This window comes from Protopterus annectens, chromosome 1.part1 (genome assembly GCF_019279795.1).
Source record: "Protopterus annectens isolate FY-2018-M chromosome 1.part1, PAN1.0, whole genome shotgun sequence".
Classification (NCBI taxonomy): domain Eukaryota; kingdom Metazoa; phylum Chordata; order Ceratodontiformes; family Protopteridae; genus Protopterus; species Protopterus annectens.
Window position 1 is genome coordinate 1,059,485,160 of NC_056726.1, and position 25,018 is coordinate 1,059,510,177.

Here is a 25,018-nt window from a genome sequence, read left to right on the forward strand (position 1 = left end):
AGGGGAAAAATAATAGTCAGTGTATATTTCTATGTACAGGTATGTACAGGTACTAAGAGGGGCTACACATAACCATTCTGTCATGCCATATATTGATCTAATGATTCATACATTCCAATATATCTTGTTACCTTTGCTTCTGACCTATCTGTTGTTAGATTTGTTACACTAATAAATGCCACTCCTTATGCAGGAATTGTTGCCATGTCAGTTACAATATACATCTAACCACAGATAAGGACACAATGATGAGGGCTAATGACATGCCTTTACAAGGTGGAGCTTTTCCTAAGATATAAAAATGAGATGAAATTAAAGCTGAGTATTCTAACTGAAGCAGTTAATCTTTGAAACATTTCATCCAAGAAGCTTGAGCAGCTATTACAACTGCCCGATAATGGTGAGTGTTGTCACTGAATGCAACAGTCATTGCTTTATTATTGAATGCTTACAAATTAGAATATAGATATTTTAAAACTGCTGCTGTTGACAGAATGGTTATCACAGAGCTCCACATTTTAACAACAGGGCTTGATGGAGAGTAACTGATTTAAAACACCATGTTTAAGAAATGATTTCAAAAATGTTTGCTTAAAGCTAATGTTTAAGGCAATGCAAATGATCAGAGGTCTACATAAAGAAGACACATTAAATAAAGCAAGCCAATTTACTGTGTACATATCAGTTTTGTCAGACATTCTGAAATATATGTATAGACTCATAGATTGCTACTGGGTAATAAACCAATCAAGCCCTTTGAGGCGTAGCTACTGTAGTTTCACTGATATATCCAACTAATTTTCTTCTGTCCATAAGGGTTAGGAAGTTAGGGGTTAGGGGCATAATCCTGGACAAAATTTGAAGTTTCCCATCCATTTTGTCTAAATCAAAACTGAAAAAGGGTAGAAAAAAAACAGAGTGGATCAAGAATGTGATAAATATTTCTTCAGCTTTTCTCTTTTGCAGAGTTTGTTATGTTAGTAGGATAGTAGTGAGGTGCAAATGTTGCAGTCTGTCACTTGCTCAAAATTAATGGAAACCAGACAAATTACTCTCCATTTTTTGATAAATATTTATAACAATTATAAAAATTAAACTGAAGTCACACTTGAGTTGCGTTGATTTTAAACTGTAGAATGGTTTAGGCTAGCTGAAGCTAATACGGACAGAGGACATGGACAGGATACTGCAGATGTGAAGAGCTTCACCTTTGCTAAGCTCCTTTATATTGGCTAACAGATTTAGTGACTCGGAAATTTGGCATTTGGTTGAAGAATGACAGAAGGATATTAATACTGTTTCCATTTGATATGAGAAACAGAATGTTTAGAATGGCTAAAAGAAGTGGTTGCTAGTCAGTAGGAATGAAAGGATCCAAATAATAACAGGTGTACAGGTATTATAATCAGGGTAAAGAGCATATCCAGCCTGCGTGCTCTTCAAACAGTATTATTTACATATCTGAACCCGTGAACCAACTTGGGGAATGGGTTAGAAGTAGGTCTCATGTTCTTAAGAAGGATAGAGAACATCTACAATTCCAGATGGGTATAAATGATTTAAAATATTATAATTCATTAATGTGGAGACAATATGTAGTTACAGAATCAACTGATACCATTTCAGTGAAGGAAATGTGGCAGAGAAAAGTTGACATTCAATAAAATGTGGCTTGTCTAAATAAGAGAGTTTAACTGAATGCAGAATTTTGGAGAAAGATAGTTAGAAATGTCACTGCTGCTCCTCAAAAAGGCAATAAATATTAATTTACAAGTATTATAGAAATGAAGTTACAGTTTGGTAGGGACCCATTCATGAGCTGCTTTTTGTGCCAAGGGGAGAGGGTTTAAATCGTTCCATCTTCTTTTGCCTGCAATGTGACCATGAACAAGTTACTTAACCCGATTGTTTTAGGGAAAATTGGAAATTTGGGCTTGCCTTCTTAATCATCTTCTGGATTACATGTCTGTGTAACAGCACACAGCCTTAATCCTTTGCACTAGGCTAGCCATCAGAGTATTTGAATCTGTTATAACAGCACAAAACCTTAATCCTCTGCACTAATCATCAGAGTATTTGAATCTGTTACCTTGTAACAGCACAAAACCTTAATCCTCTGCACTAACCATCAGAGTATTTGAATCTGTTACCTTGTAACAACACACAGCTTTAATCCTCTGCACTAACCATCAGAGTATTTGAATCTGTTACCTTGTAACAGCACAAAACCTTAATCCTCTGCACTAACCATCAGAGTATTTGAATCTGTTACCTTGTAACAGCACAAAACCTTAATCCTCTGCACTAACCATCAGAGTATTTGAATCTGTTACCTTGTAACAGCACAAAACCTTAATCCTCTGCACTAACCATCAGAGTATTTGAATCTGTTACCTTGTAACAACACACAGCTTTAATCCTCTGCACTAACCATCAGAGTATTTGAATCTGTTACCTTGTAACAGCACAAAACCTTAATCCTCTGCACTAACCATCAGAGTATTTGAATCTGTTACCTTGTATCATCTCAGCACCCTACTGATAATATGTTCTACAATTATTTATGGTGTAGCTAGTTATAGCATATGGTTTAATATAACTTTGTGCATGAACATAAAATGACATTAAATAAAACTAGTTTACTTAATTCATTTGATTATTTGATTATCTGTTTATTTTGCTGACCAGCTTATAAAAATTGCAATGCCTATATACAGTCTGTACACACCTTAGGAAAAAATAATACATTTTTCTCCGATAGATTCAAGTGACATTGTACAACAGTAATAACACAGTATAACTTTATTCATACGTAAATTCACCCCCCACTCCCATTGTTGATTTTTAGAAGGATGATTTTCACAGTGTGTTAGATAACTGAAAGGTGACACAATATGTAATACCATTAATGAGTTCATAGTTTTAAACTAGGCTAACGGCCATTAGGGCCCTTATAAGCCTAGCTGCACAACCTAAATGTGATCCACAAGTTCTATTTATATAGGGTTATTTACTGACTGCTTCTATCTATCAGACAACTAGGTTTGAGACCAGGGGTGAATTTTTGATTACCCATCCATTGGTCCAAGTTGCACGCAGGAATTGTTTCCATAGGATTAGGAAAGAACTCTACTTCACATGGATGGGGAACTTATTCCACAGAATGAGAATTGTCTGAGAAACATATCTGTCTCTCCAACTTGTTCTATTTATGTTGCAAGCAAAATTTAGGTCTTTGATTTTGAAATATATATAGATTAGTGTGATGTGGTCAATTGATAGTTTTGCAGAAAGTGTTCCTGAGTAGGAAAGTATGGTTAGTGTGACTGTTAAATACAGAATTGGCTGTTATTTGGTTTTATCAAAGGGAAGGTTATGTTTTGCAGGTAAGGAGGTAAGTGCAATTACCTTTGAAAGCCAAAACATTCAGCATTATGGTTAAGAGAGTGTGTGTGTGTGTGTGTGTGTGTGTGTGTGTGTGTGTGTGTGTGTGTGTGTGTGTGTGTGTGTGTGATCATATGCAGAGTAGGGTTAGGGTTAGGTAAAGGGATAGGTTGGGTGTTGTGGGTGTAAGCTGGTGAATATGATGTGCAATAGTGTTACAGAAAAGTTTTTTTCTAAGTTATGGTATATATGCCTGTAAGCCTAACCTTACCTCAGAAAAAAAAAAAATTGTAATGCTATCACTACTCAGAAAAAATTGGTCTGATTATGATGTTGATATTTTTCTTGTAAGACTCCAGAAAGAAAGTTTTTTTCCCTTTTGAGATCTTTTGGTAGGTGGCACATTTTTTTAACTTGTCTTATTACTGTTTTTTTTGTGAGCTTTGAATGTGTTCGTGATGTTTTAACTTTGGTATCTTGATAGTTTTGTTTTTTGAGTGAATGTGTTTTAATATGTAAGCATTAGTGAGTAGCATTTTGATGTTCCTGCATATTAATCAGAATAAACCAATATATATATATATATATATATATATATATATATATATATATATATATATAAATGGGTCTATGTTAAAACATCAAAAGTACAGTTAATCGAACTGCACTTACACGACTGACTTTAGCGAAAGTGCATAACATCGAATATGCACTTTCACTGAAACAAAGTAAAAAACAAAAAAACATGCAGTTTGCATGTTTTGTTAGTTGTACATACTTAGAGAAGGGAAGGTTTGATACTAGTATTTATAGGAAACCTCATTACAGTAACTCCTTCCTACATTTTTCTAGCTGCCACCCCTTCTTTCAGAAGAAAGGGGTGGTGAAAGGCCAGGTAGTACGCGCTTCTCGTATGTGTTCTAAAGAGAATGCCTTTGAAGAAGAATGCAGCCTATTGGCAGCAATGTTTTCAAATAGAGGGTATCCTAGCAAACTAGTGAATTCTGTTATCAGAGAGGTTAGACAAAAGAGAAGTAATGGTTCTCTGGGACCCATTTTAAAGAGGGGTTATAACACCTATGTCTTAGAAACTGGGAATATGACTGATGTAGTAGATACTCCTATAAATACAAATGACAGACGAGTTAACTTTACTAGTAGCTTTTTGACCCAATACAACGAACTGGCAGTGGAGTCTAGACGCATTCTTAATAATAACTGGGAGTTTATAGTACAAGATTCCTTTTCTAGTACTATTTTAGAATCAAAACCCCTTGTTGTATTTAGGAAAGCGCCTTCATTAAAAACATTACTTGAGCTCCCCGTTAAAGAATATAGAGCCAATAAGGGTATGCATCAGTGTGGTCATTGTAGTTACTGTAAATATATTAAAACTGGGGCCACGTTTTCAATTTGTGGAGTGAAATATTACATTAATGATAAATGTGATTGTTCTAGTCAAGGAGTGGTTTACCTTGCTGCTTGTACATCGTGTTCTGTGTTCTATTTGGGCAAAACAGAATGCCACCTCAAACAGCGTATATATGAGCATTTGTACGCAATTTCTAAAGGGGTGGCATCTAACACCCTGGCGAAACATATAATTGAGAATAAAACTCATAGTTTTTTGTTCAATGTAGTACAAAAAATAAAAATTAATCCAAGGGGTGGGCCATGGCACCTTAAATTGGAGGAATGTGAGTTACTGTGGCAACTCAAAACTAATGCCTATGTCTACCCGGGGATCAATGAGACGTGTTCTATCAAATGTTTGCTTAAACAAAAAGCCCTTGTTAGGTAATGAGATATGTGTATATATTTGTGATGCACCTTAATGGTTTTGAATATCTAGTTATTAACAATACTATTATGAATATTTTTATTGATATATCTATATATTATATTTGGTATTTCCAATGTGGCTTTTTTTATTATTCCAGGTAAAAATTCTTCGTTGACCACTTGCTGAGTTTACCAGTTAAACAATTAACCATGCATTGTTATTATTGTTATTATTAATATTATTATCATTTTACATAGATTAAGTACAAGTCGTATGCAATATAATGTATTTTAAGGATTTTGTATGCGTTTTTTGTTTGTGTAGTATTCTAGCTTTGTTTATGATTGAAATATTTAGATTAAGTGAATAATTGTTTAGGGCCAGATGTAATTATTTAATTAATTGACTTTAACTGAGAGTGTATTTATACTCACAGTAAGTTCATTAATATCTTGTCTGAAGAAGTGCATGTAACCTACTGCATGAAAGCGCTAACAAGTAAAAGGATTTTGGATTTTACATCGGCTGCTGGTGTTTGTTGGTTTCACCTTTTTGTTTTGTTGGTTTGTGTACATCAACATATTCTGTTGATGTACAACTAACAAATCTTTTGTGGAGATCACGGTACAGTGGGGATAAGGGAATATACCCTTTTCTACACTGTAGTGCAATCTCGGAGTTAGAATATTAAAGTAAGGGGGTGTAGGGGCAGGGGGGCTTGCCCCCCTGCATAATAGTGTTTACATTTTTTGTGTGTAATTTATAATTTTGTTTTGTTTACTTTAGCGGAAGTGCATGTTCGTTGTTATGCACTTTTGCTAAAGAGGGTTTGTGAAAGTGTAGTTCGATGAACTGCACTTTCGATGTTTTAATATAGTCCCAGATAGACAGATATAGATAGATTAGATATATATTAGATATAGATTTATTTATGTATACTCAGATATACAGATTAGTTATAGATATATACCTATATATATATTAAGTAAATTAGCAGGAAAAGTTTGTATTCATTTGATGTCATTTCATGGAAGTGTGGCTTACATTCCTAAAAGGTAATTCCATTGATATCATATTGCAGTAATCTGAAATATCAGTTTACGTTTTATATGTTATAGTAATTCTATAGGTGTGTTTTTAGAAAGAAACAAACATATAACATACTTTTTATAACTTTATTTGTAGTCTGCTGATGAGAAAAAGTTACGCGAACGTTTTGTACTACTGGATAAGGTAAGTGTACTTTTTAAAAGATTATAAAACATGAAGGAAAGCAGGAATGTAGTCAACAAATCTGATTCAATGAAAGGTTTTACTTTTTAATCTGGAATTCTGCTTTATGAAATTCTTTCATTGATTCCAGCGTTCTCTGATACGAGCGTTAAATACGTCAGGATCATTAAGGAATCCTGGTTATCTTGGCACTTAATGGCATGAGGCAAAAACCTGATCTATCATGGGATGTGGACGGACACACACACACACACACACACACACACACACACACACACACACACACACATATATATATCTACACACACACACACACACACACACACACACACACACACACACACACACACACACACACACGGTGTGCACACCTACAGATAAGCTTGGAGGATCAGCAATTCAGTAATAGATGCTTTGGGGATTTTGGTGTAAACTGGAATGCCCAGTTAAAACCCACACATGCACAAGAAAGACTTGCTGACTTCAAAAACACAACAGCCCAGAGGAGAAATTAAATGGAGAATCAGGAGCTATGAAGTAACAATGTTAGCAGGTTTGCTATTGTGCCATCCTATTTTATTACTTTGTTGTATTTATTACTAATAGGAAACAGTATTTCTTCAGGAAGAAACTCCTCTCTTTTTAACATATTCTGGCCATAATTAAATCAAAAGATGTCGATAACCAAGCAAAGATAACATGTTAAAGTAACAACCCAGCCATTATGGAATTCTAGTAAAGCCCATGCTCTCACCTTCTTATTGTATGTCAATTTAATTTTAAACAAACTATAGCATACTGAATGATGGCATCAGTGGTTTCAGATCCCCCTGCCAACACTGACAGCAATGACTCTTATACTGAGATGTAGGTAAATATCCTGTATAAACACCTATATAAATGTATAGACAAGGCCTTATCGGACCGGATCAAATCAAGATCGTCAGGATAAAATAAATCACCCTGGTGGTTATCCAGCATAAATAGGTTATACAATAAGAGAAAGAAACTGCTGTCAATAAACAAGAGGGAGTGGTCCCAGCAAAGGAAGAACTCCCTCCAAAGCATAAACAAGCAGATCAGACATCTTGTAAAGTCCTGTAAATTAGCATCCCTAGCCAAGGGAAACCATGAAGCACATTATTTTGCTGCTTCCAAAATCTAAAAGGGAAGGCCCAGCTTTGTGCCGAACTAGCTGTGGACAGTACCACTTATACTGAACCTGAAGACATCACCAATCTGCTAGCAGACAGGTTTGGCAAAAACTTCACCCCCCCATCACCAATCATACCCCATAACATACCTGTCACCAGTCCTCTGCCTAATATCTCAAGAGTAGGTCATAGCCGCAGTCTAAACCCCCCCCCCCAAAAAAAACACAGCTACTATGGGACCAGACAACATGCCAGGCTGCTTATTAAATTGTCCTAAAACAGGAGTTAGCGGAACCACTGAGCGAGCTCTTCAATCTCAGTCTAAGCACTGGCTTTGTCCCAGCTGAGTGGAAAACAGCAACCATAATCCCCTTGCACAAAAGGGGTCTCTCAGCCAACCATGGAAACTATAGACCTATAAGCCTAACCAGCCTTATCTGAAAGGCCATAAAAAGAATCATCATGAACCTTATCAACAAGGATTTAGGTGACCTTCACACTCTTGACCCAACCCAGTTTGTCTTCTTTTAAGGGCAGATCTTGCTTGCTAAACCTGGTGGACTTCTTCAAGAATGTCACCAAGGCCTTTGATACAATCCCTCACTTAGGCATCATTGAGAAACTCACCCATCTGGGAATTAACCCTTAAATCACTAGATAGGTTGCCAACTACCTCACAAAATGAACACATACAGTCAAAAGTGGGGATACCACCTATACTGGCAGACCTGTTACCAGTGGTGTTCCACTAGGATCTGTGCTAGTCCCCTTACTGTTTGGTATCTATTTTTCAGAAGTCCAGGTGAAAATAGATGGCCTATGGCTTACCAAGTTTGCTGATGACTGCAAACTGGGTGCAATCATTGAATCCCCAAAAGATGTCAACATACTACAAAATGGGCTTGCACAGACAAATGATTGGTGTTAAAGCCACAGGCTTAAACTAAATCCAAAAAAAAAAAATTCATTAGCATCCCCTTTGGCAAAGGAGAAATCATTGCTAATTACAATATTATTAATACCCCCTAACTTCAAACCCAGTGGTGAGAGATTTAGGAATGCAAGTTGATAGCAGCCTTAATTTTGATCATCAGGTGTCCACAGTAGTAAGGAAAGCCTTCTACATTGCACACATCATATGCAAGCGTATAGCATCCAACGCTAAGGAGGTTATAACTCCCCTGTACTTGGCTCTTATCAGGTCAATAATAGAGTACAATGCTCCCATCTGTATGTACCTCACCAGACATCTGCAAGATCTGGAGAGACCTCAGAGGTTTCTCACCAAGAAAATTCAGGGCCTATAACATGTGACTTACACAGACAGACTGAAGGCCCTATCACTTTAACCAGTGTTGTATAAATTGCTTAGAGGCAACTTGTACTTGGTCTACAGAGCAGTCTCAGACCCTGCCTTGCTGAAGCTGCTGTACATCCACAAATCCAATTGGACAAGACTCAGTTGCTCTAGGGATCTTAACCTAGACTGTGATATTAACAGGACTTACTAGAGAGACAGATATGTCTCCCAGACGTTGTCACTCCTCTGGAAGAAACTCCCAATTCATGTAAAACAGAGCTCCTCAATGACCCCATTTAAGGATAACCTGGACAATTGGATGGGAAACCATAAATTTACCAGGGGTTTCACCTGTATCCCTCTTAGACAGGGACAGCCAGTGCTGATCTTAGATGTGTGTGCAAACATAGACTATATATCTTGGTCCATAAGGGAACAAGGGTATAACATGGATAGGCTTGTAGAAGCCTTAGGGTCAATAGCCTAGTAACCTCTGATGATCCTATGATCTGTAAATAACGCTAAAACTGAGGTAGTACCACATGCTAACTTATTGGACATCTTAATAGATAACAATCTTAAATTTGATCAACATATTCTTCAGCAATTAAAAAGATCCAACAGAAACTTGGCTCCCTTTACATTAAAAAATTGTACATTACAGACCCAGCAAAAAAAAAAAAAAAAAAAACTAGCCTCATCCTGTTTTCTTCCTACCCTCTTATATGCCTCACCTATACTTTCAAACCTAAGCTCTACACTAAAATCCAAACTGGCCTCCTGTTATAACAAAGTAGATAAATTTGCTACTGACACTGCACAACAAAATCACCACTGCCAAGTCTTTGAAAAACTAAACTGGCTACAGCTTAGCAGCTACATAAAATACTTGCAGCTAACTATGGCATAGAAATTGATATAGTATACTGAAAAATGCCCCGGCATTAAAAAATACATATTATTGCTGTAACCCCCACAAGGGACATCCATTGTGTTAATAAATTTCTACTAAGCACTGGTAAAGCAAATAATTCATCGGAGGACTCACTATAATTGTCACATCTCCAAACTCTCTAACACTAGCCCTGCACAAATAAAATGACTAAAAACTCCCAAGCTGTACAATCCAGCTCAAACAAATCCTTACCTAATCCTAGTTATGCTCATGTTCATTACCAGGCTGAGACTTCTAGTGAAAGTACAAACTTCTTATTACATGTCACTAAATTTTTGTCCTCCTTTACTTGAATCAATCCACCACTCTTCACCCCTACACTAGTCTTCATCCCTATCTTAAAAAACACTTCACATCCTTCTATTTTTCTAACTGTCCTGATCCACTGGTGTACCCCTCTCATTCATCTCCTGTATACCTAAGCCTGAAACCTTCTAGAGACATCCATTTGGTGCAGGCAGCCTTAACAGAACTAATGTTATACCATGCTCTCTCACTCATACACTATTACCACTACCTCCTGTACACTACTGATATCTTCCCTCCAACATAATTTTAAAACTTACTTCATTATATCTGTTGAACCCTTTACAAACCTGTACAATACTAAAAGATCTCTTCCTACATAATTTTATATTTAACTTCTTTATGTAACTTGAACTCCTAGCAAACCTTTCTCTAGTGAAATGTAAACAGCTTTACAGTTTCGCTTCTGCAGTATCAGTACATTTACTTTCTGCAAGATTTTAGAGCTACAAGACTTATACAGACATATAATTGTTGATGTAAATACTTTACTGTATATATCTGTCTTGTAATTATGTTTTTTTCCCCCCTGAGAAATATAATTGTTGCTTTTCTGAGAACTGTCAGAAATCCACTTGTTAATATAAATGTACTGTGACAGAGCTGTTCTCTCTTGCTCTCTGCTCAAAATGGATTCTATCCAGTTTGGCTTTTATGGTCAACAAAGACAAATAAATAAAATAAATAATTTTTACTGTCTGTTTTACAATGTCTAAATACAAAGTGCATTATGCCTACATCAAATATTTTTTCTTTAGAAAGATGTTACAGTCTGCCTGTAAATGCTATGTTCTCTATAATGATCTGTCAAACACACACATATTTAGATGTCAATAAAATTAAAATAGCATTCATAGTATTCCAATGTTGTAATTAAACTACTAAGCATCATTTAAGGCCTAAACACAGCTATACAAGTACCGTTAATTCAACTGCATTAAGAAATAATGAACCACATAAAATCCATCTGTGTATAAACTAAATCAAATGAGTAGAATATTATACAACGTATATCAAATCTACCCATTTACATGTGATGACAATTTTGTATGCATGATTCTTATCAAAAATTAATGTGGATTATTATAATAAAGTTCATGTTGTCACAGAGCAGTTTCATTGCATTTCTGAAACAATAAGACCCCAACTTAGGAAAATTTGTAATTAACAGATGTTCGTTTTTATATTATTCTAGTGATACTAATTTAATTTTCATAAATGATCTGAAAAAGTAGGTGTGGTATTTTCATTTCTTGCACATTTGTTCATGTCAAAGTTCCTTGGGTGTTAATTACATGTGGAAAAAGACACCGGGGAACATAAAGCTGATTGCTATTTTCAATAAAAAATCATTGCTGATCTGATTTCGAATTGTGCACTGGCAACAGTTATCTTCTTTTTGGAGATTTCTACCATGTTTCCTTGGTGCAACCATGCAGTTGACTATATTTAAGTTTAGATGGTATGTGGGAGTACAGCCAAGGCTTGCCCCTGCAAACAATTCTTAGCGTTAACTTTTTCATCCTTATGTTCTTTTGGCAATTAGTTTTCTTGTTTTTTTGGTGGTTCCAGTTTTGCACGAAGATAGTGTATTAGACAACATCTGTGAATTGTTGTTACCATTATATTTTAACATCACAACAAGGCTCTTTGGCAATCATCAAGGTAAGTTTACATTAGCCATGCGCCCAAAATGCCATATGCCATGCAGCATTATCAAGTACAACACTGTAGTCCCACTTGCCTTAGGATTTATATGGCTTCAGTGAGATAGCCGTCTGAATTGTCCACTACAGCACACAAGGCAAGCCTGTTATTAATAGCAGTTTGCAGTGTATTACTGCTTTTAAAATATCCCCATGGTTTAACAGAGTTCCATAAGATGCCATCATTGTTTAAAAGGTAGTGAAGAACCAATTATATTCTTTGTGTTCCATCATATATGATACTATGTATTCATTTTACTTTTTATTATTATTCATCTTACACCAGTTTCTAAGCTGCTGGGTACTTATGTTTAAACTAATACATGCTTGCAATCTATACTTGCCACCAGAGCTTACCAAGGGCAAATTACTGCAGATGTTGACTCTATGTACTTTAATGTCACTTGAGTTGCATTTAAAGACTTGGCCACATTACACTCTGCTATAGTCACATTAGTAAAGTGTTAAGCTATCATGTAGAACAAACATACTTAGCACAATACCTAAGGCATTCACCTCATAGACACAATATACAAGGTTTGATTCTCACTTCAGGATACTGGCTAGGCTTAAAATAGCCTTCAGAGCACTTAGCCTAGTATTCACCTATGTTATGCTGCTTTTTGTCATATACAAATTAGTCATATTAATTGTTGAAAGACAGCGTGGTGGAAGGTTTATGTCAATTTACTGCAATTACTGTATTTTAGACTGTTATACATAGGTATGCCATCTCTTTGCCATCTGAGATTTTAGCCTAGAGACATTTGTTTTTGTAAAACATTAGCTCCTTCAGTAGTCACTGGGACAAGCATAGTCTCTCATATACAGTCTTTTCCCTCCCATATTGCAATATCATATTTTTCTCAAATCTTGCATTTCCTGTGCTAAACTATTGTACATTTCTGCCCGTCATGTAGAGTATCTAGTTTTGCCCCTTCCCTACCTCCTGTGCTATCAGCTGTTCAGCATCAAAATATCCTATGCTGTCAGGAGGCCTCCCCGAGACTCCACTGAAAATGGGCCCTCTGGGCCCAGTGGACCTCCCCGGTTATCAGACTGGAAATAAATAAATAATTAAGGAGGCATTCATCATGAAAAGCTAAGAAGCTTAATCAGGTGAAAGACAAGAGTTCCACTTCAAAAGAGATACACAAGGCAGTATACAGTCATTGCATATGTCACTAACCTTAAAGCATTTTATAAAAACTGTAGATTATTTGTTAAACTGAGTGGCACAGTGGTGCAGTGGATAGCATTGCACCTCACAGCAAGAGGTTTTCTGGTTCAATTCTTGCTGGGTGCCTTCTGTGTGGAGTCTGAATGTCCTCCATGTTCACATGGGTTTCCTGTGGGTGTGCTGGTTTCCTCCCACATTCCACAGACATGCAGTAGGTGGATTGGATACTCTAAATTGGCCATAGATGTGAGTGTGTGTGCTATGTGTGCTATGTAAGAACAAACTTAGTCCTACATTACTGTCACTGTTGATGAGACACTCTGAACCTATGTCCAAAAAATGGGAAAAGGGGTTATGGATGGATGGTTGAATGGAATGTCCTGTAATGTAATTAAAAGAAAAATGATATTGTTGCTGCTGTTAATAGTACTGCAGTTCTGATGCACAGAGTCCTGGGACTCACCCCCTCAAAGATTAGTACTTAAATAAAAAAAAAATCTTCCACCAATATTGTCCCCTAGAAAATGGTGTAGTCACTCTACCTAGTCTTTTATTAAAAATAGTAAAACATCTATAGTAGACTCTATAATATAACTACCTTTTTTCAGTATATTAGATGCAAACAATATATATATAAATTATACGTGCTTTTCACCTACTGTAGGTATACGAGTTAATGACTTTTGCAAAATATAAAGAAAAGTTAAGGACTGCATTTTGATTATTAGATAGAGAAGCACATAGGTTAGTACTGGGCTAGTTGGCCTTGTAAGCCAAGGCAGTTATCCCATGTGAGACTCAAACCCTGCACCTTGTGTTTGTAAGGCAAACCCCTTAATGATTAGGCCACCCTCCCCCTCTGGATTTTCTGGAGCTTTGCTATCTGGATTTACTTGGTTGCCAGGTTTTACTGGATCCTTTCACCCTTGTTCTGCTCAGGCTCACTCCGCTCCCCTTCGCTGCCCCTATTTCCCAACTACCCCCACTGCATTCACATGCATACATGCTTTGCTCCACCCCTTTGACTCATCTACAAACCTCGTCAGCCACCTAAATGTAATCATCCTATATGCCCTCCCATGCATATTCTCACACCCTATTCCTGACCATAATCTTCCTAAACCCTCCTGTCAAGTATTTTATTATCTCTACATCAACTAGATTTGAAAAAAAAAATGCACACCACAGCTGTACCCTTGATTAAAGTCTAGTAGCAGACTCTAGAAAATTTACTCAAACAAGTACATAACCCAATAATTTATGTGACCACCTCCCAGCTTATACACATAGAATGACTACCTATATATCCAAGCAATATTATTATACAATGACCTGTAGTTTAAGAAATTTCAATAAACACTCATACATTAACATGCTAAAATGTATGAACTGGTCTACCCTAAAGAGTTTACCATTACAGGGTACAGTAAACTACTTTAATACATTTCTAAATATCCTTATAATGAAGCTCCCCTTCATAAAAGAAGTATAACAGGCCACCATGCTCCTTGTTTATTAAGGCAGAGCAAATAACTAATGGGAGACAGAGACAAGGCATGGAAAGAAGGGAGACAGACAAATCCAATCACCTTAGATATCTCTGCAGTCAGGCCAAAAAAACAAGTACATAAAGATAAAAAAAACAGCTATGCATAATTACAAAAGGACCACAAAAAATACCCCCCCCCCCCCAAAAAAAAAAACAAATTCTGGTCATAAATAAATTCACTGCGAAACCCAGGAGAAAAAAAAATATCCCTTGCTCTCTCCAGACAAATCTGCTCTTCAGTCTGCCACTATATTTAATACTTATTTTACTGATAGCTTTGCCAACTTAAGTAAGCAGTTATGCCCAACAGAGTATGTGTTAATGTGTAAATAATGCCTGCCTAAGGGTGTTATGAAGCCAGACACTGCGGGGGTGCATTACTTATGTGTCCTTTTACTTCTGTCTTCTACAATCTGTGTGACTCAAATATAAATTAACAGTTTAGGCAAATAATGTTCAACTTGTAATCCTGTATGTGATTTTCTAAGACAGCATTTGCCTATTGTGTGATTTTGAGCACATCATTTAACCCAGCAGTGGTCTTTGGAGGTCATAAAAAAGAGGCCAGGGAGAGATGCTTGGTTAAATCACATGCTATCTCATATACCTGGTCAAAAAGCAACCAAAAATGCAGTTATCTAAATGAAAGGTAACAAACAGATTATGTAATTCATTTATAAAACTACACTGGCAAGGGCCAAACAGCTGGTTTCAGATCAATAAAATTCATCTTTTCAGGATTAATAAGCAGATTGTGGAACTGATAATGCTGTTTCAGAACATCTGAGAAGAAACACAAACAAGTGATGATATGAAAGACTTGATGCTGTCTAATATTAATTATATAGCAGTATGGGATACAAAATCTGTAAGGAAGAGGTTAGCATAAGTGACAACAATTAATTATAAAATATAGCATGGCATTCATAAGTGCTCAAACACAGCAATAATTATGTATGTTTGAATTTGACATATTATGTTCAATTGTCTAGTTTCAGTAAATAGCACTATTTCATGACGTGTATAACATTTATTAACAGGACAAATCTGGAAACCTCTCGGTCGATGAAATATATCAAGGAGTGCATGAAGTGCATCCAGCAGTCTCCAGGGACGATATTGTAAAGCTTATAGAAAAGGTCGATACAAATAAGGATGGGCAAGTATCCTGGCAAGGTGAGTAGTTTGGGACAGCTGGTTATTAAAATAAGGAAGTTTAGTTGTGATGTCACATTTGTAATGGGATTGTTTATCAAGTCAACTTTTCTTAAGTGACACATTATCAACTACAACTGAATGAAGTGGCTCAGTGGTGAAAAAGACAATGTTGTAAAAGCAAGAACTGTATGTAGCATTAGAGTCAACTCATGCCCCCCTCCCCATGCAAAGAACACTAATAACACTTTCCTTTCCAAGAAAAGATAAACATTTCCAAATGTGACTGTTCCTCACACATGGAAATGTTGGTGCTCCCTCAGTTAATGGGGTCATACTTTACCAACAGCAGTCATCTGAGCCCAGTATAATATAAGATACGTGCATCTCGAGTGTATACGATAAGACATGCATCTGTAGCAGTTCTCCCTGGGCCTCCATTGAAAATGGGCTCTGTCCCAGTTGGACTTTGCTAGTAAATAATGATAAATAAAATAAAATAAATAAAATAAGAGCACGACTACTTTCCTCTTGTATTCATAACACTGTGCTTTATAGTATGATGAAAGCTCTGTGAAATGATTTGCTCATTTAATTGCTTAAGAAGAAAGCGTACATAAACAAATATATCAATTTAATGTATGCATTATGTGTGTGTGTGTGTGTGTGTGTGTGTGTGTGTGTGTGTGTGTGTGTGTGTGTGTGTGTGTGTGAGTGTGAGTGTGTGTGTGTGTGTGTGTGTGTGTGTGTGTGTGTGTGTGTGTGTGTGTGTGTGTGTGTGTGTGTGTGTGTGTGTGTGTGTGTGCATGTTGATGCAAGTATGTATTACATACATATACAGATAGTTAGATAGGTGTATGTGCCTGTTCTACATGTACATGTATAGGTTTACTATCAAAATCTCAAAGGCAAAACAATTTGCCATCAAAATAATGAATGAAAATTTTGAAAATGAAACCAAAATCTAGCCTACATGGCAAACATCATAAACATGATGAATGACATTCAATGTACCAGACTTCCAGTTTCAAAAGTCCATAAGGATGCAGGTCCCCCTGCACTCGCTATGTGGGGAGGGCTGTGCCCCTCCACACCCCCTGCAAATTATATATACCAACTCCGAGATCACACTACAGTGAAAAAAGGGGTAAGTTTCCTGATCCTCACTGTACTGAGATCTCCTTTCACAATGCCAAACTCATAATAATGAATCAAGCTTTGCGTTCCTTATTATGATGTTGTATTCTTCCAATTTGGCATTGTGTCACTTTGAAAAATTCCTTTCACCCACACAATGTTCATTCTTGCGCCTTCAGGATTTTGACGGTAAACGATATGCATATATGTATATCTATATGTATATCTGTATGTATATGTATATCTATATCTATCTATATCTGTATACATATATATATATATATATATATATATATATATATATATATATATATATATATATATATATAAAGAGAGAGAGAGAGAGAGAAATAGAAATATATAGATATACATATATATGTGTGCGCACATGTGAATGGACAATGGGCCACATCTGATAGGTTTTGTAGTTTAGTACAAGGCCAACTTCCCTTGCAGACCATTTTAAGCCTAGCCAATTTCTCTCCAAAGGTAAGAATCAAACCTCTGAACCTTGTGTCTGTGAGGTAAACACCTTAATCATTATGCTAATGCACAGCAATAACTTGGACCCAGAGGCCTCATACTCAGGCACGTGTTCTTTGGAGCCTGGTGTCTTATCATTAGACCATGGTGGCACCATGATAGCATGATAACAATAGACCATGGTGGCACGATATCAGTAGACCATGGTGGCACAATATGAATAGACCATGGTGACATGATAACAATAGTCCAAGGTGGCATATCAATAGACCATGGTGGCATGATACCAATGGACCTTTGTGACATGATACCAATAGTCCATGGTGACATGATAACAATAGACCATGGTGACATAACAATGTCCATGGTGACATGATAACAATAGACCAGAGTGGCATGATAACAATAGACCACAGTGGCATGATACCAATAGACTATGGTTGTACAATAACAATAGACCATGGTGGCATGATAACAATAGACCATGGTGGCATGATAATGGACCATGGTGCCATGATAACAATGGATCATAGTGGCACGATAACAATAGACCAGGGTGGCATGATAACAATAGTCTATGGTGACATGATAACAATAGATCATGGTGGCATGATAACAATAGTCCATGGTGGCATGATAACAATAGACTGTGGTTACATGATAACAATAGTCCATGGTGGCACAATATCAATAGATCATGGTGGCATGATAGCAATGGATCATGGTGCCACAATATCAATAGACCATGATTGCACAATAACAATGGACCATGGTGGCACTATAACAATAGACCAGGGTGACACAATATCAATAGTACATGGTGGCATATCAGTAGACCAAGGTGGCACAATACCAATAGACCATGGTGGCATGATACCAATGTACCATGGTGACATGATACCAATAGTCCATGGTGACATCATAACAATAGACCATGGTGGCATAATGGACCATGGTGGCATGATAACAGTGGACCATGGTGGCACGATAATGGACCATGGTGGCATGATATCAGTAGACCATGGTGACATAACAATGTCCATGGTGACATGATAACAATAGACCAGAGTGGCATGATAACAATGGACCACAGTGGCATGATAACAATAGACTATGGTTGTACAACAATAGACCATGGTGGCATGATAACAATAGATTATGGTGGCATGATAATGAACTATGGTGCCATGATAACTATCGATCATAGTAGTACGATAACAATAGACCAGGGTGGCATGATAACAATAGATCATGGTGGCATGATAACAATAGACCACAATGGCATGATATCAATAGACCATGGTTGCATGATAACAATAGACCATGGTAACACAATAACAATAGACCACAGTGGCATGATAACAATAGACCATGGTGGCATGATAACAATGGATCATGGTGGCATGATAACAATGCTATTGAACAAGTAACAATAGAAGAATCTCTTTCATTGGTCTCATGTAGCTTATCTTTGTAATGAAACACTGCAAGATGGAGACGATTTGTCCGATCTTAGTTACCTTGACCAATCACCATAACATAAGCCTGCTAAACTTGACTATTGCAAGATGTACAGTTTGGATGGAAATGCAGACGAACTGTACTTCAGCTCTACTGGCATATAAATATATTGCACACTGTGTTTAAAAAATGCAAAATATATATTCCAGTAGTTATTATATAGATGACATTCTTTTACTGTTACATATTTTAGTGGGTCCCCTTCAGATGGTCGAACTTTTAAAAGCTCGACTTTCATATGGCCTAGAGACCATATGATTGAACTTTTAAAAGTTCGAACGGTCTGAATGGGGATCCCCATAGAGTGCAGAACGGGATGATTTCCTTTTACCGCAATGCAGTGCGATCATGGATTTGGCATATTTAAATAGCAGGGGATGTGGAGGGTGCATGGGGACTTGCCCCCCTGCTAGCACTGTTTTTTTTTATTTATTTTATTTTCACATTTTCGAACATTCAGATGTTCGATCATATCTTCTCAGCCATATGAAAGTCAAACATTTGGATGTTTGATTATGTGAAGTAGACCCATTTTAGCAAGCTCATGCTCACATATATTAAAGTCTTTTCAAAGTTCTGCAGTTTAAGCTGACCCTGTAGCGTGGAGGAATAAGCCCTGAGTATCATCCATATGACTCTGTAATGATTAGCAAACTGATACCTAAAGGAGCTAATGACAAAAGGTGACTTAGGTGCTGCTTCTACTCCCCAGTATATGAAAACTGAAGCAAACTATCCTGAAGCTGTAATTACCTCTAACCAAGGCAAGGCAGCCAGCTGGCCGAAGAGCAGTCCTCTGGTTTGTCAGCTGAGAGAGAAAGTTAGGTTTGCAGTGTAAAGGTGAGTGAGGAAGTTAGGTGTACAGTATCTCCCTCACAGATTCCTGGATGGTAACCTCTTTGGCTGAGTATGTCAATGGAGGGGGTGTTCAACAGACAGCTTGCATGAGAGAAAATAAATTTATTAAAATACTACAATTATTCCTCAATGGAAACCTTCTGGAAATGAAATATAACCGCTTCCTACACTTAAATCTATTGTCATAAGCAGTGAGCAACACTCCAGTCCTTTAAGTGCAGCAAACAGGGTGAATACCTCAGCCCCAACAACCACGTTCATCAGCAGCTGTCAACCTGATATCTGTAACATTAGTATTAGCTTCCTGAGCCATACTAAGTAACGCTGAATGTTAAACCATTCAAAAATCAAGTAAACATATTTTGTTACCCCTCACCCAGCAGCAAGCATTTGTCTCCCTCTACCATTTATTTTAAGCCTCACAGTACGGGTCTATCATTTATGTGGTAACTCAAAGTAAAGAGTGGCCACATTATACATTTTAAAAATGTGCACAACACACACAGAGTTTCTTCCTAAAACAATATTATTCTGGCAATGTACCCCATGATTTGTTTCCCAAGACTTAGGACTATGACTAAAGGGCTATCAGCCTTATTGATAAAATCTTTCTGCACTCAGATAGCTATGCAGGACCTTAGTTACATTCTTGTGTTTAATAGGAGAACTCAAGCTTTAGTATTCCATGTTAAACAAACATAACATTTTGTTTTTAATGTTTTGATATAGCATTTACTTGGCTTGTCTGACATGACCTCTGAAGCAACTAGCTTGCAGACAATATGCCATGCGATTTGAAACATGCACACAAGAAAAAGACCAACAAATAAGGACTAGCAGGGGGTTTAGATAATACAAAGGATTATGACTGGGTTGCCAATCATAACCGGCTTATTATATGCTCAAGAGAAGGATGCCAAGAAGTTCACTGTGGCGGTCAGTCTCGATATCCATATCGAACACATAATAACGGGTTATAATCAGAGACCTGATCTTATTTCTTTGTAGTGCATGGAGCTTTATCTGCTCCATGTACTATTGGTTACAGAAAAAAGAAAAAGAAGTGTCGTGTGTTTTGCCAGGTTTCAAAGCCATAAAGCACTTAGCGAGTGCTGGAGGAATGACAGTGTAACGCATTCTCTTATGTTGCAGAAAGTCAGGGACATGTTATTGGCACAGACAGCAGGCAGAAATAAATCCTTTTTTAATTCTGCCACTTTTGTTTGCTGGTCATTACTGTCAGGTTTAACTGCATAGCTCAATACGTGATCTTAACAACTTAAGCAGGGTTGCATAACCATTGTTAAGATTGTGTCGGACACTATTGAATGGCTCAACTGATTTGTCATTTTCATGATATTAGAGCATAATCGCTGCACTACTACAAGAAATTTACCTAAACACCGATCACTTATAACAATGTATATAACCAGACTGCTGCTGTAAAGATTTAAAGCAAGTAATAGCTTGCACAATATAGCTCAAACCAATTCAGGAAAATATATTGTAGGTCATACTGTTAATAACGGTAAAGCTGTTAAATCTTGTATTGAAGGAGCAAAGACCCAGGCATTTATACTACAGACCCAGTTTACTGACCTCTTAGAAATGAACTGAGGAGAAAGAGTCATTGGAAACATTCAAGTAACTCCTGCAGCAGACATATGCTCATGTTGTATTAGTGTTAAAAATGTCTTTATTATCCACCCCACCCCACACACACAATGCTGCAAACAGTATTTGCATATGACAAACAATTAGCATGCATTATAATAAACAATTACATTTTCCAGGAAAAGTTTCAACTTAAGCAAGTCCACATGTATATCTTAAAAAGTAACAATTAGCATGAAAATGTACAGTCTCTCTGTGTGTACTTATAAAGCAATGGAGGCTGTAGCTGCTCCTTTGGGAAGCTTTAACTTCGGATGCAAATGGTCTGCCTGTTCCACACATTAATAGGTGAGTCTGTAGCTGCAGAGACCCTAAAGACTTATTCTTATTAAGATGATTTTACCTGTTTGAGAGGCAAAAATATAATGGGAGCAAGTGTGCTCACTTAGAGGAGTTTGGATCTAGCAGATTTTCTTTTTGTTGGCTATAGACCTGCCGGTATGTTATAGTTATGTATCTTTACACCTTTGCCTTCTGGACTCTTACATGGTTTTACTGCAGTTGACTTATCTTTGCATTGCATCATTCCAAAATGGCATTGTACACAAAGCATAGCTAGAAAGGAAGTGACATGAAATCTTTAATTCCTCCAATCACTTCATGGCATCAAGAAACACTTCACACCTATTAAATAACTAATGACACAATTCACTTTGCACAGCCAGCCGCCTACAGCAACAGTAGCTTCTATAACTATTCTTAGAATCTGGTTCTTTACGCCATGCTGAAGCAAGTTTTACAGTTGTTGAGCTGAAAACATGAGGTGATATTATAGCCCATTTCCACCACTGTCTGGTTAGATGTGTCAAGAACAAAAATGCAATTCTTGTTGAATAAAGTTACCAGAATTTTGACTTTGTTTCCCTTCTTCTAGGCCAATCGCTTTGCTTGAAAATTGTTTCATTAATAACGTTTTCTGAATAGTTAAGTTTCATCTTTATCTTTGGCAACCAGCTTCTCAGCACTACAGTTCCCACTTTATGAGCCACCATTTGAGAATACCGTTCCTACATCTCCCAAGAGTACTGCATCATAGTTTTTTCAATCACAGCTAGGATTCAATCATGCTTTGATCACATTTCTTTAATAAATTCAGTAACTTGTAATATCATTTGGTCAGGAGAGTTAAGAATGGTTAAACAAATGTACGTATGATGTTTTGCTCCAATGTCTTATTGTATTTTATAGATACAAATTTATGTCATCTTTGTATAAAGATTTCTAATTTGTTTACTCCCTGCAACTATGAGTTCTTAGCTGCTTATTCCTTTCAATTATAATTGTTTTCTGCTTGGATGTTGTCTTACCTGATGGCCAGATTGTGAGTGAAAAGGGTCCTTGGACAAGTGCACTTATGTGGTAAACAAATTTAAATAAACAAATAAAATATTTTGACTGCTATGCTGCAAAGCCATAAGGAACAAAAGTAACTGTCTCACTCCTAACTTATTATAAGATAACTGTGGCAGCAGCTAACTTGCAAATTATAACCAACAATAGCAGCATTGTTCACTATTAATAGCATGCACACTGCAACTGCCCTTTCCAAGTCACTGAAATTTTAATGAAATTAGACTAGGGTTCTGTTTTACTTATCCACCATTTACACTCCTTGACAGTTTGCCCAACTGTGCAGGCACAAAGCAATGCTCTGCAATGCTACAGGGAGACTTTCTTCTGTTTTAGATAGTATATCACACCTTTACAAAGGTGTTCAGCCATTACATATCACATTTTAATTTATTTAAATTACTACATGAAGTTGTAACTAGAACTGCCAGATCTTTCTCAAGATCTTAAGGTTAAGTCAACAGGATTGCAATGAAACTGACCATCCTGTGATACTAAAAGATGTGGCGTATACTTCTAGGTTTGCAGTCATAAGCATTACACACAAAACTGAGGAGCACAGTCCTGGGCAGTAAACTCCTGAACTTTCAGTAACTTACAGCAAGCATTCTGTTAATTTAGCAAAAGAACATCAGAACAATTCATTACAAGGACGATAATTAATGTCTGACATAATTACACGGTAAACTGTTAGGTACCCGATGAATTATGCTGTATGATGTGTATGCAGACAACAGCAAGAAAAACACAACCCCCTTTAGACAACAAAAAGGAGATTATTACAACACAGGTAAGTGGCCTGAATGCATTCCCTATTGAATAGAAGATGCACTTTGTATATTACATTGTATTTCTTGCAGATATAATGACATTTAATTCTAAATATATTGAAATCTGTTGTGGGTGAACAATATTGGATAGCATTAACTGAACTTCCATTGCAAATAATGATGAAGAAATATTGTATCTTCTAGACTAAATGCTTGAAGAAATCCAAGGGGAATGCAACAGTTGTGATACTACATGCAAAACACAAGACTTGTGCACATTCTTTGAATTTGTCTAACAATATATTTTTGTTCATTTTCAGAGTTCCTCGAAGCTTTCAAGCGCTTAGCAGACCTAAAACTCTAAAATCACAGACTTCAGAAATCAATATCTACATTCCAGCCACTCTTAAACAAACAAGATAAATGCAGAGCAACTTTTCTCAGACAAAATAAATACATACAATGTAACTTCAGAAATTCAGTTTTATAGTGTACCAAAATAAAATGTAATTTTCTATGAAATGCTTATTGGTCAGTATTTGGATTTGCACGGAATATTCTGTTATGTATTTAAATCAGTTTGATTTTCTTTGCACTTAATATTCTGCTTTATGTATATAGTTAGATAAGATAAAATGGCGGAAATATGGTACAGTTGGAGAATGTACAAGGATTCCTCACAAACAGAAATGAAAGGCTTCAATACATATCTTACAGCTAGAGAATAAAGCAGCTTTCTCTTCTCTCAGTATTTTATGTTGTTGGTGACCCATGCCTAACAAACAGAGAATTAAATGACTGTTTACTAGTTTAAACTCTTTGCATTGAGTAGCCTAAGTACCCAGTACAAGAAGATACACAACCTCAACAAAAATGAATATGAATGGTATATCGCAATTTCAAAAGTTAAAGACTCCAATACTAATGAAATAAACTTGTCTCTCAATTAAACTCAGCCTGTTAGTAAACAGCTTCATGAAGGAACTGGATGCCTTTTCATGTACCGTACCTATAAGCTCCAGTGTGAGATCCAGGGGCATGACGCTGCTCTGTGACAAACAACCCCTAAGCTAGTTTACCAAGCCAATGAAATATATGAAAATAGATTTTATTAATGAACACGATAGTCTAGACTGCTCTATGGTTTGTCAATACCTAGCAAATTAAACGTAGAAGCAGTTAAAAATTAAAACAATAAAAGCAAAGAGACCACCTGATGACAACACAGTGATTTCGAAAACAGAAACATCGAATTATGCTAACCTAAAAACCACATTATTTCCACTGCCTTACAAGCAGAAGGTCAGAAATACTGATTTAAAAATTATGAGTGGCTCACATGAAATCCTGAGTCATGATATGTGCTCATTGTACTTTGATTAACTGACGTGGCATGACCGCATCATATGCTTGATTTTTTTTTTCATTCCAATATGTTGCTGGAAGCAAAGACCAAGGAGGACATCCATGAAGACATATTTCCAGCTAGACAGATCAGTGTAGGTTGGTGACATAGTTCT

General features: G+C 36.7%; 1 protein-coding gene across 1 annotated transcript; it reads left to right on the plus strand.

Annotated features, from left to right (window-relative positions):
* The first annotated feature begins 311 nt into the window (after positions 1-311).
* On the plus strand, positions 312-24,020 carry LOC122813559 (calhepatin). Its single transcript, XM_044085952.1, has 4 exons — positions 312-400; positions 6,353-6,400; positions 15,591-15,726; positions 23,819-24,020. Exons 1-4 carry the CDS (start codon positions 398-400, stop codon positions 23,860-23,862), a joined length of 231 nt encoding a protein of 76 aa, XP_043941887.1. The 5' UTR covers positions 312-397; the 3' UTR covers positions 23,863-24,020.
* Positions 24,021-25,018: the final 998 nt, after the last annotated feature.